General features: G+C 41.8%; 1 protein-coding gene across 1 annotated transcript in view; it reads right to left on the bottom strand.

The window, feature by feature from the left end:
* Positions 1-10,682: 10,682 nt before the first annotated feature.
* LOC110500284 (TBC1 domain family member 22B) overlaps positions 10,683-17,460 on the bottom strand; it is a 185,691-nt gene continuing 178,913 nt past the window's right edge. The window contains exon 14 of the mRNA XM_021577578.3: positions 10,683-14,698. Coding sequence (XP_021433253.2) covers positions 14,570-14,698 — 129 coding nt within the window. The 3' untranslated portion in view covers positions 10,683-14,569. The remainder of the gene's footprint in view (positions 14,699-17,460) is intronic.

The following is a 17,460-nucleotide window of genomic DNA, read 5'->3' as shown; positions in this document are numbered from 1 at the left end:
ATGAGGTAGGTCAAATTGGGTGGGCTATTTACCGATAGACTATGTACAGCTGCAGCGATCGGTTAGCTGCTCAGATAGCAGATGTTTGAAGTTGGTGAGGGAGATAAAAGTCTCCAACTTCAGCGATTTTTGCAATTCGTTCCAGTCACAGGCAGCAGAGAACTGGAACGAAAGGCGGCCAAATGAGGTGTTGGCTTTAGGGATGATCAGTGAGATACACCGGCTGGAGCGCGTCCTGACATTTAATCCTAGTAAAAATTCCCTGTCTTAGGTCAGTTAGGATCACCACTTTATTTTAAGAATGTGACATGTCAGAATAATAGTAGAGAGAATTATTTATTTCAGATGTTATTTAAATTGTTTAACTTGGGCCAAACGTTTCGGGGAGCCTTCCACAAGCTTCCCACAATAAGTTGGGTGAATTTTGGCCCATTCCTCCTGACAGAGCTGGTGTATCTGAGGCAGATTTGTAGACGTCCTTGCTCGCACATGCTTTTTCAGTTCTGTCCACAAATGTTCCATAGGATTGAGGTCAGAGCTTTGTGATGGCCACTCCAATACCTTGACTTTGTTGTCCTTACGTCATTTTGCCACAACTTTGGAAGTATGCTTGAGGTCATGGTCCATTTGGAAGTCCCATTTGTGACCAAGCTTTGACTGATGTCTTGAGATTTTCCTTCAATATATCCACAAAATTTTCCTCCCTCATGATGTCATCTAATTTGTGAAGTGCACCAGTTCCTCCTGCAGCAAAGCACCCCCACAACATGATGCTGCCACCTCCGTTCTTCACAGTTGGGATGATGTTTTTCAGCTTGCAAGCCTCCCCCTTTTTCCTCCAAAAAAAACGATGGTCATTATAGCTAAACAGTTCAATTTTTGTTTCATTTCTCCAAAAAGTACGATCTTTGTCCCCATGTGCAGTTGCAAACCGTAGTCTGGCTTTTTTTATGGCGGTTGTGGAGCAGTGGCTTCTTCCTTGCTGAGCAGCCTTTCAAGTTATGTCGATATAGGACTCGTTTTACTGTGGATATAGATGCTTTTGTACCTGTTTCCTCCAGCATCTTCACAAGGTCCTTTGCTGTTGTTCTGGGATTGATTTGCACTTTTCGCACCAAAGAAGGTTCATCTCTAGGAGACAGAAAGCGTCTCCTTCCTGAGTGGTATGACAGCTGCGTGGTCCCATGGTGTTTAGACTTAAGTACTATTGTTTGTACAGATGAACGTGGTACCTTCAGGCGTTTGGAAATTGCTCCCAATGATGAACCAGACTTGTGGAGGTCTGGTTGATTTCTTTTGACTTTCCCATGATGTCAAGCAAAGTGGCACTGAGTTGGAAGGTAGGCCTTGAAATACATCCACAGGTAGACCTCCAATTGACTCAAATGATGTCAGTTAGCCTATCAGAAGCTTCTAAAGCCATGACATCATTTTCTGGAATTTTCCAAGCTGTTTAAAGGCACAGTCAACTTAGTGTATGTAAATGTCTGACTCACTGGAATTGTGATACAGTGAATTATAAGTGAAATAATCTGTCTGGAAAAATTACTTGTGTCATGCACAAAGTAGATGTCCTAACCGACTTGCCAAAACTATAGTTGTTAACAAGAAATTTGTGGAGTGGTTAAAAAACGAGTTTTAATGACTCCAACCTAAGTGTATGTAAACTTCTGACTTCAACTGAATATACAGGTGATTAAAACCACAATGGCATTGTAGCAGCCATATTGAATTTTGTACACCATAATGGATTTGGAGTCAAACGGATTTTGAGCCTGACATGCCGCTTGCATCGCGTGCATTACAAAATAAATGTAAACATACATGTTATTCAATTATTGCACCCACACTGCTCGCACACGCCAACGAGCATCTGCGTTGCGAAGCGCTAAAATAGAAGTCAGTTCAATTTGTGACGCTGCAAGTCCTGCATCTCCCATCTCCTCATTGGTTTATAGAAGCAGATACCCACGTGCCATCTCCTCATTGGTTATACCCATGTGGGTGATTGAAAGATGAACTAGTTTGGTCGGTCGTCATGGTAACTATGAAAGTTAGATGCCAATCACCATAAAGAAGAAAAATCCTGGAAGGAGGAGAGAAGACTAGAAACGATTCGGTTGACCGTTTTATGTGTGGATTAATTGTCAGAGTAGGAGGACCTTGTGCATTTCATTTAAAATAACAACTCAACATTTATATCCCAGGACAAATTAGCAAGCAACAGCAAGCTGGCTAAATAGGACAAATTAGCTAGCAAATACAAGCTAAATTGCCATGAATGTTTAATGCTTTTCGACCTGTCCCCAAATTAATATAATTGGTTCAGAGTTTGTTTTGATATTTTAACCTGTATGTCGTGATCGTGTTTGGTGTGGGCAAACAAAATCTATTTGCGCTCGATGACGCACGCACCCGGTCGGTTTGGGTACAGTGTAACATCAAATCTACAGAGGAACCTTTGACTGAAAATAAATGACAGTTTTCACTCTCAACCCACTTCTTTTCCTTAGAGCCGATTAAATTACAATAGCCACAACGTCATAAAACATGTGTAACTGTATGTATTTTTGGCAGGTAGGATCATACATCACTGAATGAGAGCAAATTTGACTCTGAAAGTTCTGCATATTGTATCTCTGTGTTATTGGTCTACATTCCAAGACGCATTAAGATATCCTAATTCTGTTTCATTGTGTATGTAGTGCAGACAATTGACTACCTGCATTCAATATTTTAGCAATATCAGAGTTTGGGATATTCGTTTACATGAGCTTATGCGGCCTACCCCCCTTTAGCCAGGCATTACTCTGCACTTATTGAGTTTTTAGAATGTTTTCTTTAGAGCTGATTAAAATAGGCACGTGTAACTGTTATTTTTGTTGTCAGGCAGGACCATAGAGTACATTTGCACATTGAGGTTAGTGGGTGTGCCACAATATCTACCAATTTAACTAATTTTGCAGTACAACTAGCAAAATAATTTTTGACCACTTTACACATATTTTGAGATTCCCCCTCTCACAGGAGGCTGGTGATGGGAGAACGGCTCATAATAATGTCCGGAATGGCGCAAATGGAATGGTATCAAACACCTGGAAACCATGTGTTGGATGTATTTGACACCAATTCACTCCTTCCGCTCCAGTCATTACCACGAGCCCGTTCTCCCCAATATCCTCTGTAAACATAATTTGCCTGATGTGCTAGTGGACAAGGAAAGTCTAATTTCATACAAGCGCATTTGTTTCCACATTTCCTCTCCTTGCCTCCTCTCCTCAATCACTTTTGAACTTTAAAAAAAGAGGTGAGGAGAGGACAGAGGTAGGAGGAGTTAGCAAAACCAACTGAGAATCTCTTAATGACACAATGGGACCTTGTATGTTACATATTTACCTAGGGACGATACTCAATGTTTTACTGTATACTTTGGGAGCGTTCCACATTGCAGCCGATTTTAAAGTTGAGTCAAGACTGACTAATCTACAAATCATCTTGCATCATAAATATCTACTCAATATTATTTGTAGATCAGTCAGTCACAATTTACCCATGATACATCATGGGTTTGATACTCTTGAACACGGCCTTTATGTACGTACATTATATACATAAAATGATGAAGTGTGTGATATGCAGAAGTCTGTGGCTCGGATTTTAGAATCTCACCCCACAAGGGTTGCATGTTGGAACACAGGCCACCTCTGAAGCATGGTTACATGGTTGCAAGTGAAGGCCACGTATATAAAAAAAATAAAATAAATGTGGAGCAGAAAAGTGAACACTTACTTTTATGAATGGAAAAGTACATTTATAGAAAACTAAGTGCCCCACTTTCTGTGACATCAATACACAGTAGCTCTCTTTCACATTTCATTGTCTACATGAGTGGGAGTTCAACAGCCCCTCTACATCAGCGTGCCTCATGCAGCGTGCCTCATGCCGCGCTGCCTCATGCAGCGTGCCTCATGCAGCGTGCCTCATGCAGCGTGCCTCATGCAGCGTGCCTCATGCAGCGTGCCCCATGCAGCGTGCCCCATGCAGCGTGCCTCATGCAGCGTGCCTCTGCTCTTATTATGAATGAAGCATGGATGACACCATGAAGCGCTGCTCTCTGGCTCTGCACCTCTAGAAACATGCCTCTTCTCAGTCTGAAGTGTGTGTGAGCACCTCTGTATGAATCAGGCCTTGCGTTAGCTATTTTGCTGTGGTACTCGGTCGAGCTATCTAGCTAATCCTGTTTCATTCCCTGGGTAAAGCGGCACAGGAGAGCTGAGTCAGGAGGAGACGGATCCACCCAGCCCTCCCTGCATTCATCCTCAATTTACACAGCCTATTGAAATGTTAATTCAGAAGAAGTGATTCCATATACAACATTCATAGGCCCCACACTGAGTACAGAGATGACATACATTTTTACATGATTCTACTGCTGCATGGATCAGAGATGTGATTTACCCATATTAATGCATAATATGTATTACAGATGCGTGCGTGTGTTGTAAGACAGCTGAATAATGACTACACTGATTTAGGCCTACTGCACACACACCACTTAAGGATTCTATGAATAAACACATGATCCAAAATGGTTGTTGACTGTGTGTATTAGTTTCATAGTGATGCAATTCATAGTGATGGAATCGGTTTGGTGGCAAATTTGATCTTCCCATACACAATTTAGATTGCGAAAGTGCAAACCAACTTCAATAGCAACATATGTGTAGACTTCTATCACTACAACATGCTAATAGACCTATGTCTATGTGCTAGACGTAAAGGCATGTGGGTAAGCTGAGCTCCTCTGGATCAGTGGGTTTGTATTATGATTCAAGTATCTGATCCTGTGGGAGGATGTTCCCAGCTGTGCTACATGTGAGATACATGGTTTTGTCAGCGGGATGCTTTTGTGATGCGTCCGTCACAGAGAAATCTGTCCCAGAGGATTCCCAGATTTATAGAGGATGCATCCCAAATGACACTCTATTCCCTATATAGTGCACTACTTTGGGTTAAACGAGTGCCAATTGGGACACACACAAACATGTACTGCTAAGTGAGATGCTTCACAAGGCAGCTAAACTAATCAGAAAATCTATACTTCATGAGACCGACACACATATTCATCAATACATCTTGACATTTTTAACAGGGCCTAAGATGGTAAGAGTGCTTTGAAAGGAGGATGCAGTGACCACACTCCTATTCATCCAGCATTTAAATCAATATAGACAGTAAGGCATCTTTATATGGTCGCCATAACAACAAACTCCAAGACTTGGACCACGGTAACAGGTAGGCAGGTCTATGATTCTACCAACGCATGAAACGTTCTGTGGCTAGAGAGGGAGGGAGTGAGTGAGTGAGTGCGAGAGAGAGAGAGAATACCTGCGTGGTATTTGCTATAAAAGGAGAGGGGGAGAGTTGCAACTCAAAATAACAATAACAATCAACTACAAACAGCGGGCTAAAGCTAAGTAGAGCAGAGTTACTCGACTGGGGGTTCGGCATCTGTTTAAGTCAATTAGCAGTAAAACAATGAAATGCAACTGGAAAACGCAGTGCCTTGTTCAGCTCAGTGAGGGGTCTTAAACAGGAACCGTGTAGTCCACACTCACAACTAGGCTAATGTGTATTAGCTCATCACCACCATGGCACTGAGGACCCAGGGAGTTCAGAGACTGCCAGGGGCTTTCAGAGCCTCCTGATTAGAAGGGGAATAATCTGAATTACATCAACAATGATTTTTACAATAATAAACAAATGCTTGGCAATATTATGGTGCGTTTCCCTTGTCAGACTTTGCACCAGTGTTTTGGCCCAAAGATGTTTCCTTTTATGTTTCCTTTTGTGCTTCCACCTCCGAGGCCTGGCCCAAAAAGTCACTTTTTATGTGTTGATGAGGAAACAGCACTTTGAGCTTCTTATATGGCCCTTGACCTTACAATCAGTCAAACACCACTTGCTTATTCATTGGGGTGCAACATTGCAAAACGTTGCATATGCCTTTGGTTACTTCTACAACACACATTGTACAGTATACAAACAGATGCTTAGCTAGCTGTTTCAGTGGGCATCAGCCTTCTTACGCTTTGTGTTTTGGGTTCGTTGTGAAGGTTAAAAAACACTGGATGCTCAGCTTCTTCCTAAGCTCCCTATCCTCTCCTTGGCCGCCATGCTTCTCCCTGCCTGTATGAGCTCTGCTCTGAAAACAAGATTAATATTAAATCACGTCTGCTAACGAGGCGGACCGCATAATAAGCAGACAAAAGGGCTCTGATTCACTCCCAGCGCTTCCTGATAAACAATACTGCAATTTCTGGAGGATATAGGACAGCCCAGGCTAGATTCATGTGTGTGTGTGTGTGTGTGGAGGGAGGGGGGGGACTGTTTCACTGTAGTCTGATGGGTCAGGACAAGGAAGGGCAGGGGAGGGGTGTTAGGGATAGAGGATCGAGAGGGCATGCTGAGACATGACACACCTTCCTTGGACAACTTAGCCCAACCAACCAACTCACTCACTCTGCCCGCCCAAGTATATGCAGGCTCATGCCTTTGAGCACTTTGTCCTAGGCTGCATCCCAGGTGGCACCCTATTCCCTATTTCGTGCTCTACTTTTGACCAGGGTCAAAGTAGTGCACCATATAGGTAATAGGGTGCCACTTGGTACGCAGGCAGAGACTCAGAAAGCCGGGCTGCTGAGTCATAAATTACGTCTGCACTTCGCTAATAATTAGCTTCTCCGTATTCAAACGTGGCTGCTGGAGCTTCTACTGTAGCCTACATTATGCGTGTGAGAGAGAAGAGAATATGAGAATATGTTTGAGCAGCCCACCATTGCTACACATACACATTATCATCATAGTTGTGTGTGTGTGTGTGTGTATATAGTCCAAGCATGCGGTTCTTTAGGGGTAAATGCGCCAAGCTAGCATGTTATTATTCCATTGAGCTGTCATTTGAATAAGTGGTTGTGACGTTTGGCGTTAGGAGGGAATGAGTGTCCAGGGCTCAGACCGGGGCTGGGGCTTATCCCTCGAAGGCAATTATGTGTTCCACATGAGCTGGCTGGGCAGCATCAAACCATTCTGTCTTTATCACTGCAAGACTTAGGGCTGCCAAGCCTGCAACAATTCCAGCCAGCACAGCAGCAGATATATAGCCTATAGCGTGAGGCAAAGGATCAGAATCTCAAGGACAAAACTTTGATGTGTAGCTAGTTAGATGGAATGTTACATTGTTCTTTGTAAAGCCTTTCTTACTTCATCATTTCTCAGTAAAAATAGACATCACTGCATAGGGGAAGATGGGAGGTGTGAGAGAGAGAGAGAGTGTTTGTGTGCTTACTTTAGCTATATGTGTTGACATAGCTGTTAATCCAATCTCTGTAGCAGTATTAATAAGCGTCTACTTTACAAATAACTACACATCTAAACTCAACTCAAACTCATCAACATCCGTGTTATGACTTCATACCATGCCATCAGGAGCATTAGTTTGTAGGCCTTAGTCTTTTTCATATTGTAACATTGCCCCACTCTAGATAAGTGGTTTTCAAACATCCTCTGGGGGACCACCAGACATTTCACAATTTTGTTGTATCCCTGAACTAATTCACCTGATCAAGGGCTGGATAATTAGCTGACAAATTGGGTCAGCTGTGCTAGCGCTGGAATACGTTGGCTGGGGGTCCCAGAGGAGCGGTTTGATAACCCCGGGTCTAGATAGCCTATGTCATATCTGTCACGGCTTGATATTTGCTTCAGCCTTGAAGTCACAGGGACATTTGTGAGCGTACAAGAGGGGCACTGTGTTTCCACTTGAAAGAAAAAGGAGAAGGGAACAGGCTGCAGTGTTCACTGAAGCAGATCTTTGAGCGACAGAAGCAATGGGAGGATGTCAGAGCATAGATACAAGTCTATTGTTGACTGGAGAGTAGCACTAAACTGTGTGTGGGTGTGTGCACGTAAGAACACTGATACAATTGCAGCTAGCTAGCATGCAATGTTTTGATTATACCTACTGTACGGAGGTTGAGGATGGGGAGAAGCCCAAATACAGAGGTGTACAGAGATGGCCATAACTGTATGGAGGACTAAGTTATAAGGCAACTCCTGAATTACTATTGAAGTGTGTTGTGCTTTCTGGCCCCTTGTGACTGCCGTACCATTACCCAAGTGGGTACTGCATTTTGGTAGTACAGAAGAGTAGCTAGCTACTAGTCCAGTGGCTTGTGTCAAGACATTGTTATTGTTAATATGATGACATGCTATTTATCAAATAATTAACTATGTTTATAATTACATGATTTAATTAATCAGGTAACCATTAACTCAGTAACCTGGGGCACCACGGGAAAAGTTTGTTTAATGAGCTACCGTTTCCCGAATCAACTCAAAGAATATCAGAATATCGATTTCATAGCAGACCAATTAATTAATTTCCTCATCAGTCTCATTCTGAACGTCGCATAATTAGTAAATCTGCGCAAACCCGGGTCTCACTAAATCATTCCGTACCACACAAATTGAGTTGATTTATTTTCTGGATACATTTGTAAACAATGTTTAGTTTAACCCTAACACCTTGCCCCGAACTGCTGCTTATATGGGTCAGAATTATAATGCCTGTATTTACACTACCGTTCAGAAGTTTGGGGTAAAAAAAAGTACATTTTTGTCCATTAAAATAACATCAAATTGATAAGAAATCTAGTGTAGACATAGTTAATGTTGTAAATGACTATAGTAGCTGGAAACGGCTGTTTTTTAAAAATGGAATATCTACAGGCGTACAGAGGCCCATTATTAGCAACCATCTTTCCTGTGTTCCAATGGCAAGTAGTGTTAGCTAATCTTAGTTTATCATCTTAAAAAGCTAATTGATCATTAGAAAACCCTTTTTCAATTATGTTAGCACAGCTGAAAACTGTTGTGCTGATTAAAGAAGTAATAAAACGTGCCTTTAGACGAGTTGAGTATCTGGAGCATCAGCATTTGTGGGTTTGATTACAATCTCAAAATGGCCAGAAACAAAGAACTTTCTTCTGAAACTCGTCGGTCTATTCTTGTTCTGAGAAATAAAGGCTATTCCATGTGAGGCTGTATTGTAACAAAATGTGGAGAAAGTCAAGGGGTCTGAATACTTTCCGAATGCACCCATGACTGCACATAAAGGAACATAATTCCTACATGATAGAGGGCTTGCTTTATTAACCATTTAATCGCATGTCCTTTCTGTCATCCTGTGAACCCTGTTCATTGCTGCTCACAGCTATATTTAATATTATTTTTCATTATAGACTGGAGGAGCACTAAAGCAGAGTTCACTAATGATAACCATGGCAACCTTATGTACTGTACAGTATGGACAGCTCTCTGTGAACTGCGGTCTTTCTATGGAGACATTCTGTAGACATAGCTACAGCATGTAGAGCCATAGACATACAGCAGCTACAGAGTTCAGACTAATCCATTACAAACACTCCAAACACTCTTGGAACATGGCCACCATTATAATTCGAAGGCAAAATCCCAAATGACTTCCTATTTACCACTGTACAAATTAGTACCACTGTAGGGTGGTATTTGAGCCATCATCAATCTCAAACAATGTTTGCCAAACTCTATATTTCTCTGCTCTGTACAGCAGTGTACATGCCCTACAGCCGAATCTACCTCCGTAAAAGGGGGTCATTGCGAGTCCCATCTCGGCCCATGCCACCTGTACCAAGTGTGAGCGACTCAGGAAGTCCAGGTGATTCTAATGACTTTTTAAATTCCTGCTACTGTGAACATCAGTTAGCTTAATGAGAGAGAGGGAGGGGAAAAGGAGAGATAGAGAACGAGGGACTCCCTCCACACAAGAAAAGGGCCTAATTACCACCACCACTCCACAGGATCACAACAAACCCGTTTACCAGCCAAGGCGTCTGTGTGGGGAGCAGCCGCCACACGCATATAATACAGAAGTTATTAATACAACAGTCTAGGCAAACAATGCAGAAGCTATTACAGCCCTTATTTATGCAGTTGCTAGGCATGCCTGGGTTGAAGTGCCCTCAGCCGAGGTGAAAGTCATTTAAATAACAACGTAAATACTTGTAATTTTCATGTTTTCATTGTGTGGTATGGAGACTTGAAACCACTGGGTAATTCTGGTGTTGAATATATACAGTTCTAATCTTATTTGATATTATAAATTGTTGGTTTGAGCCCTGAATGCTAATTGGCTGACAGCTGTGTTATATCAGACCGTAAACCACGGGTTTGACAAAACATTTATTTTTACTGCTCTAATTACGCTGGTAACCAGTTTATAATAGCAATAATGCACCTCAGGGGTTTGTAGTATATGGCCAATATACCACGGCAAAGGGCGTTGCGTCGTGCCCAAGAACATCCATAAGCCGTAGGATATTGGCCATATTCCACATACTTAAGTCTTATTGCTTAAGTATACCACGGGTATGACAAAACATGTATTTTTACTGCTCTAATTACGTTGGTAACCAGTTTATAATAGCAATTAGGCCCAAGAGGGTGTGGTATATATGGCCAATACATCACAGCTAGGGCTGTTCTTATGCAAGACGCAACGCAGAGTCGTATATATTGAAGCATGATATTCAGATTTGATATAATAGTACAATGTGTTTACATCCATGAATATATACAAACAGTTTGGTCATATATAGCATTTATTTACACTTTTCTATTTACAGATCTTTGTTTCAAAATTCATTTGCTCTGTACACATACATTTAAAAAAATAATAATCACAATCCCTCTCCGCTGTATGAGATTCACACTTTCAGATGTCTTAGTCAGAAGTCAGAAGGGAAAGAGGACCAGTCTTAGTTTGGTCAGAAACATTTTAACATCTCTGAAAAGAAACAGAACAAAAGAAAGAGTGAAATTCAACCCTTAAAAAAAAAGCTTTAGTAGGGAGACCAAACATGTTAGGTCATGCCCCATGAGATGCTGACCGCAATGTCCAGTATGTGTGTCCGAGGGCTCCAGCCAGCAGACGGACACCTGGTCACCACAGTAACCATGGTAACCAAGGGCTTGTGACTTTTACAGAAGGTGTGTCTGTAAAGGTTTGTTGGGAGCATCAAACCAAGTTGAAACACATAAGGATACCAGAGAAGGCAGCTGCTAGACTTACCGATGTGATTCTGTGTACTCACTGGTTGCGTCCCAAATGGCACCCTATTCCCTATATAGTGCACTACTTTCGACCAGAGCCCATAAAGTAGTGCACTATATAGGAAATAGGGGGCCATTTTGGATGCAGTCACTGTCATGGCTTAGCAAACACAGAGAGTGAACACATCAACTGAATAAACGTCCTCGTTTCATTTGCAGAGCTTAAATTAAGGTAAAATAAATATCTATGATGATCTGCTCTCTCTACATTAGGCACAACTTAACAGGCTCATGTAAACAGTATGTAAAAAAGGGAGGAGAGAGACTGATTTTTAAAGCGGATTGCAAATAATATATTTCGTACAAAAAAAGGGAAGAAAATGTACTTTTATCAAGTGCAGTTTTTTAAATTTCTAATCAATGTGAGAATAGGAAATTGGGCCTGGAACTGACATGGAGCGCAAAAACGTTACCGACATGATCAAAAGAAGCTGAGGAAGTTCAAATACTGAGAGTATTAAGCTGCCCCATCTATACATACACTCCCAACCCCACATATCAACAACACACATCATCGAGGGGCTCATGCAACAATTATTGATATTCAGTGTTCCCTGACAGGATGTTTTTTGATGATACAAGTTGTACATATTATTTCAACATCTAATTTACATCATATATCAATCCTCTACACAAGGGGTATACAACTCTTACCCCACATGGTGCAGAGCCTGCTGTCTTTCTGTTCAACCTGATCATTAATTGCACCCACCTGTTGTCCCAAGTCTAAATCAGTCCCTGATTAGAGGGGAACAATGAAAAACAGGAGTGGAACTGAGTTGAGTTTGAGCAGTCAAATGAAGGCAAACGGAGAGAGTTAATGTATTACACCCTAACGCCCTCAGTCAGTAAGTGTTTATGAATAGACTGAATAACCAACAAAGCTACTGGACTGGATACAATGACCCATGTCAGCAATTTAGTTCATATTTTCCAAAAATCTAACTATAGGCCCTAGTTCTGGGCTATGAGCAGTTACAAATTGTCGTAGTCCAGGAGTTTTGCCTGACCACGTAGCCTGACCAGAAAAAAACAAAACTCGTGGTCCTATTTCTGTGTTTTGGGGAGTCATTTTTAACCCTTTACACTCGTTGAAATCGGACAATATGGATAGGGCTAAATTGAAATGTTTCTTACAGAAGAAATATGAAAAACATATGCATGACCATGGTAGCAATTGAAAGGGAACAGTTAGGAGTTTATGGGAAAATGATTACACATGATTTTATGTGCGTTCTACATTTACTGTACTTTCACTGCATTTGTTGGTAACAAAATCTGAAAATACTCTGGATATATTCAGTAACATGATAGGAACATTCCTGGAAAATGTGGGGTAGGTGCAACATAAGACAACGATTACAAGGGTTTGAGAGCGAGGACTAACTGGTGTCTCCTTGTGGCCACATACCTCTCCAGTGTCCACAGTTCCTAGGTCATTTCAAAGCACTGTATTCAACTATAAGGTGCCTTTATGAGCTCTCCTAGCTGTGCCGTTGAGGAACTAGCGCAAATACACTTGTAGTTGTTTTGTTTGGAACACAACCCTGCATTCGCATCATCACACAATTACTGTTGTTGTTTACGCAGTCCAAAAACGGTCCATTATAAATCGCAATCTGGGTCAGGTGGGCCTCATTTGAAAGCTTGTTCTACTGCCAAAACTGACTAGCTAAGTTATAAAATGTGATATTACTTGCTTTCACAATGCAATTCAGGAAAACAGATGATAATCTTGGTGCGCAAAGAAAGGAGTCTTGAGTGCATTCAAGTGCGTCTGCCGTGGCAAATTCTCTTCACAATAGACAAACATAGGCTCATTCTGTTCAGAACAACGCAGTGTATGACACCATGCCATCTTGTAACTGTATATCAAACATAGTGATCATAAACGTTGACACTATATATGACATGAGTTTTATGAAATGTGAAGTGCATATTTGAACTCATGGGTGTTTGTCTTGCTTGCATGACAAAACGGTATTTATTATAATCCTCTATGCCTCACCTTTCAAAAAAATTTACAGCAATTTTCAGTTTTACCCGGTAAATTGACTGAAAACACATTCTCATTCACAACAAGGTCACGCGAGGTGCTCAAGTTCAGAACGGCTGTCAGTCAAAAACCCATACAGCGATGTGAAGCGCAGAGCAAGACCTCTGACATGTATAGCACGTTACTGTACAGCCACTGCGTTCCAATTTAGTTGTTTACTAGTGCCCAAATCTGCCATTATCAACCCGTATATGGTTACGAGTGTAAAGGCCTACGGCCTGGAGTTGTTTTTTTTTTTCAGACCATGTGACCTAACTGGGAAATCTCCTGGCCTAAAAGGTGACTGCTCACCACTGCATGGTGCTGTGCCAACGTGTCTAACTGATAGACTGATCGAGTTAGTCAGGCAGAGTCACGCGACACTCGTCCCTCCCTCAGCCAACCGACAAATATCTGACATAATACAATAGAGTTCAGAGAGTGTGGTTAGACCTTAAATTATTAGACCAGCCCTGCGGACCATGTCAGAGTCAGAATGAAACCATCCATAATAATACATACTTTATGATTTCCCTATTAGCTAATTATTGACTTTTATGTGAATGTGTTTCTGTTTTTAACTAAAAAACCCACTTGTCTCTGGGGGATTGACCGCTTGTCTTAAACTGAAAGCATGGAGCGTGGAGATGAGAGAAGAGCTCGATGCCAACTAGGGATGACTAGAATGATGACGTGTGTGTCCTCAGTTCCCTTAGGAATTAAAAGTGACAGATATCAACCTAGTACAGAAGGTCTCGCTCTCTATCCCCCCCCCCCCCTCAGGACTACAATTAATTCATTAGGTCTCGGGACATGTTGAGGCTGCTGTGGCCAGTCAGGGACAAACAGTACAGTACAGGACAGTCTAGAACAGTCATCCGTGGGTCTGCAGCAAGATCTCCATTATCATACTGACTGGAGGTCTTTCTTTTTTGGTTGGGGTCTACTTCGATGGGACAGGCATTGATGTTGTTGCAGTGTTGCACAAATGTAATTTCATTGTTAAGAACAAAGAGAAGAGGAGTTAAGAAGAACAGTCGGTTGGAAAGGTACACACATACCAAGAAGCACTGGTTGGATGCTTCCCAAATGGCACCCTATTCCCTACATAATGCACTACTTGGGGCTCTGGTCAAAAGTAATGCACTTTGTAGAGAATAGGGTGCCATTTGGGACCTAAATGTGTTTTTTGTTTTAATCTACTATTAGCAATGGTCGTGGACTGCCGAGGGACAAGAAAGTCGAGGAGGGGGTCCATCCGTCCTCCAGGGGGCCTCTGTCAGGGGTTCAGTAGCTAACTGTCAGGGGCCACATGGGCCAGACTCATCTCTTGTAGTGGTTGGGGGCGTCAGCGAAGGCAAACTTCAGCCTGTAGGCCTCGGCCAGGAGCACGCTGACCTCCTCGTTGCCCCAGTGCATGGTGGGTAGGTTCTGCAGCAGGATCATCAGACCCTGTGGGGCAGAGAGAGAGAGAGAGAGAGAGAGAGAGAGAGGGGAACAGATAGAGAGAGAGAGGGGAGTGCAGTGAGACAGAGAATAAGTGATATGGCCACAGAGAGAGAGTGAGACAGAAAGACAGCGAGGACCAAGTGAGAGAGAAGGACACATCACTCTGAACATTACAGTGTGTGAATGTGAAGGTGTCGCCAGGGGCAACAGTAGTGAAACCATCAGCTCAGAGGAGCAAGAGGAACACACTTACACTTTTAATCAGCGAGTAATTCTATTTAACAATCTGCTGTATGTAATTTCATTCTGAACAGAACTAATATGTTTTTCATTCAGTTCCACTGTTCTGACCAGCATAATACAATTCTGAACCGGTTTGAACCAGAATAAAAAAGTACTGGTTCATATAGTTCCTTTCTTAACTTGTGAAATCAACAGTTTTTACATTTAGCTCATTAAATTACTCAAAAATGTGTGCAGATAGAGCAGGTTTCTATGAACCAGACAAGCTAGCTGTTTGCATGCTCGATAGACAAGTGTAGGGAGTGAGATGTGACTGAAATGCAGCGGGGTTGGGGGAGCGCAAGAGATAGGGCTGGACATGGAGGCTTGGCTTAAAGCGCTGGGCATCATGATAAGACATGCAATACAATGTGTTTAGTATTTTAGTAGGCCTGAGTGATGACTTCACTGAATCAAATAAGTATATCCTAACAAGGACGAACGTCGGAAAGTTGGCTCAACGCTGAGGCTAGCTCAACTCCTTGGACCAGAGCTAGCTAACAACCTTGTGTGCGCAGCGGCACCAGAATTCAAATCACATCTTACCTTATTGTTGTAAATAAATCCAATGTGAAACGGAATAATTATAGCATTTTTAAATAGCCTAGAAAAGCAGATGGCAGGCAGACACAGGAAAGAGAAGCTTCTAAGTGACAGAGTAAGTTTTTTTGCATAGGCGCCTTGATGGCGTTTTTTTGTGGGACTGAAAAAAATGTTTGAAATTTAAAATAATGTTATTAACCGGTTCCCATGATTTGGATATGAAGCGCAAAAATGCTAATATAAGTACCACCGACTTGCATTGGATCTGTGCCATTAACGCTAAAAAGTTAGCATTTGAAACAATGGCCAGGTAAACAAAACCAAAGCATGGGTTGCTGTCATACCTGCTCCATAGACTGATTACAGTTAGAAAACAACATGTATTTGTAATTTAGGTGAACTATCCCTTTAACAATGGAGGGGTATTCTTTAAAAAATTATCACCCAATAGCAGAACAGTGTCATCTATTGGTCAGAACCTGGTATTATCAGGATATTTTCCTTGCCCAACAAAACGATACCAATAACCGATTTTACATTTTCTAGTACAGTTAAACAGTTAACACACAAACATGGACGCAGCGTCCTAAGGCACTGCATCTCAGTGCAAGATGCGTCACTACAGTCCCTGGTAGGAAATTATTTTATTTAATACAATTAATGCATTACAATGTGTTTAGGATTTTAGTAGGCCTATCAGGACCCTTCTGCAAATAACAAATGTGTTTCTGTTCCAAGGTTTTATTTCTGTATCAGAAAGGGGTCAGATGGTAGGCGTGGTAGGGGCAATCCCGCAGGTTAAGAAGCTGGGCTGGCGTGATTACACGTGGTCTGCAATTGTGAGGCAGGTTGAACGTACTGCCAAATTCTCTAAAACATTGGAGGCAGCTTACGGTAAAGAAATGAACATTTAATTATCTGGCAACAGCTCTGGTGGACATTTCTGCAGTCAGCATGCCAATTGCACGTTCCCTCAACTTGAGACATCTGTGGCTTTGTGTTGTGTGACAAAACCGCACATTTTAGAGTGGCCTTTTATTGTCTCCAGCACAAGGTGCACCTGTGTAATGATCATGCTGTTTAATCAGCTTCTTGGTATGCCACACCTGTCAGGTGGATGGATTATCTTGGAGAAATGCTCACTAACACGGATGTAAACAAATTTATGCACAGAATTTGAGAGAAATAAGCTTTTTGTCCATATTGAACATTTCTGGGATCTTTTATTTCAGCTCATGAAACATGGGACCAACACTTAAAACCTGTTTGGGATAGGAGGCAGCATTTTCACATTTGGATGAAAAGCATGCCCAGAGTAATCTGCCTGCTACTCAGTCCCAGTTGCTAATATATGCATATTATTAGTAGATTTGGATAGAAAACATTCTGAAGTTTCTAAAACTGTTTTAATGATGTCTGGGAGTATAACATAACTCATACGGCAGGCGAAAACCGGAGAAAAAGGTTTGTAGTTTTTCAAAGCTTGGCCTATCGAAAACACAGTGTCTATGGGGTCAAATTGCACTTCTTAAGGCTTCCAATAGATGTCAACCGTCTTTAGAAACTTGTTTGAGGCTTCTACTGTAAAGGAGGGGCTCATAAGGACTCTTTGAGTCAGTGGTCTGGCAGAGTGCCACAAACTCGTGACACTCGTTCACGTGAGAGGTAGCTCTTGTTCCATTGCTTTTCTACAGGAATTCTCCGGTTGGAACATTATTGAAGATTTATGTTAAAAACATCATAAAGATTGATTCTATACATCGTTTGACATGTTTCTACGGACTGTAACGGAACTTTTTGACTTTTTCTGGACCTAGTGCTTATGCCTCATGAAGATGGATTACTGGGCTGAACGCGCTAACAACAGGGAGGATTTTGGACATAAATTATGAACTTTATCGAACAAATCAAACATTTATTGTGGAACTCGGATTCCTGGG

Source organism: Oncorhynchus mykiss, chromosome 21, assembly GCF_057628025.1.
Source record: "Oncorhynchus mykiss isolate SJ-2025 chromosome 21, ASM5762802v1, whole genome shotgun sequence".
NCBI lineage: Eukaryota > Metazoa > Chordata > Actinopteri > Salmoniformes > Salmonidae > Oncorhynchus > Oncorhynchus mykiss.
The sequence above is the reverse complement of the archived record's forward strand: the minus strand, read 5'-3'. Positions and strand labels throughout refer to the sequence as shown.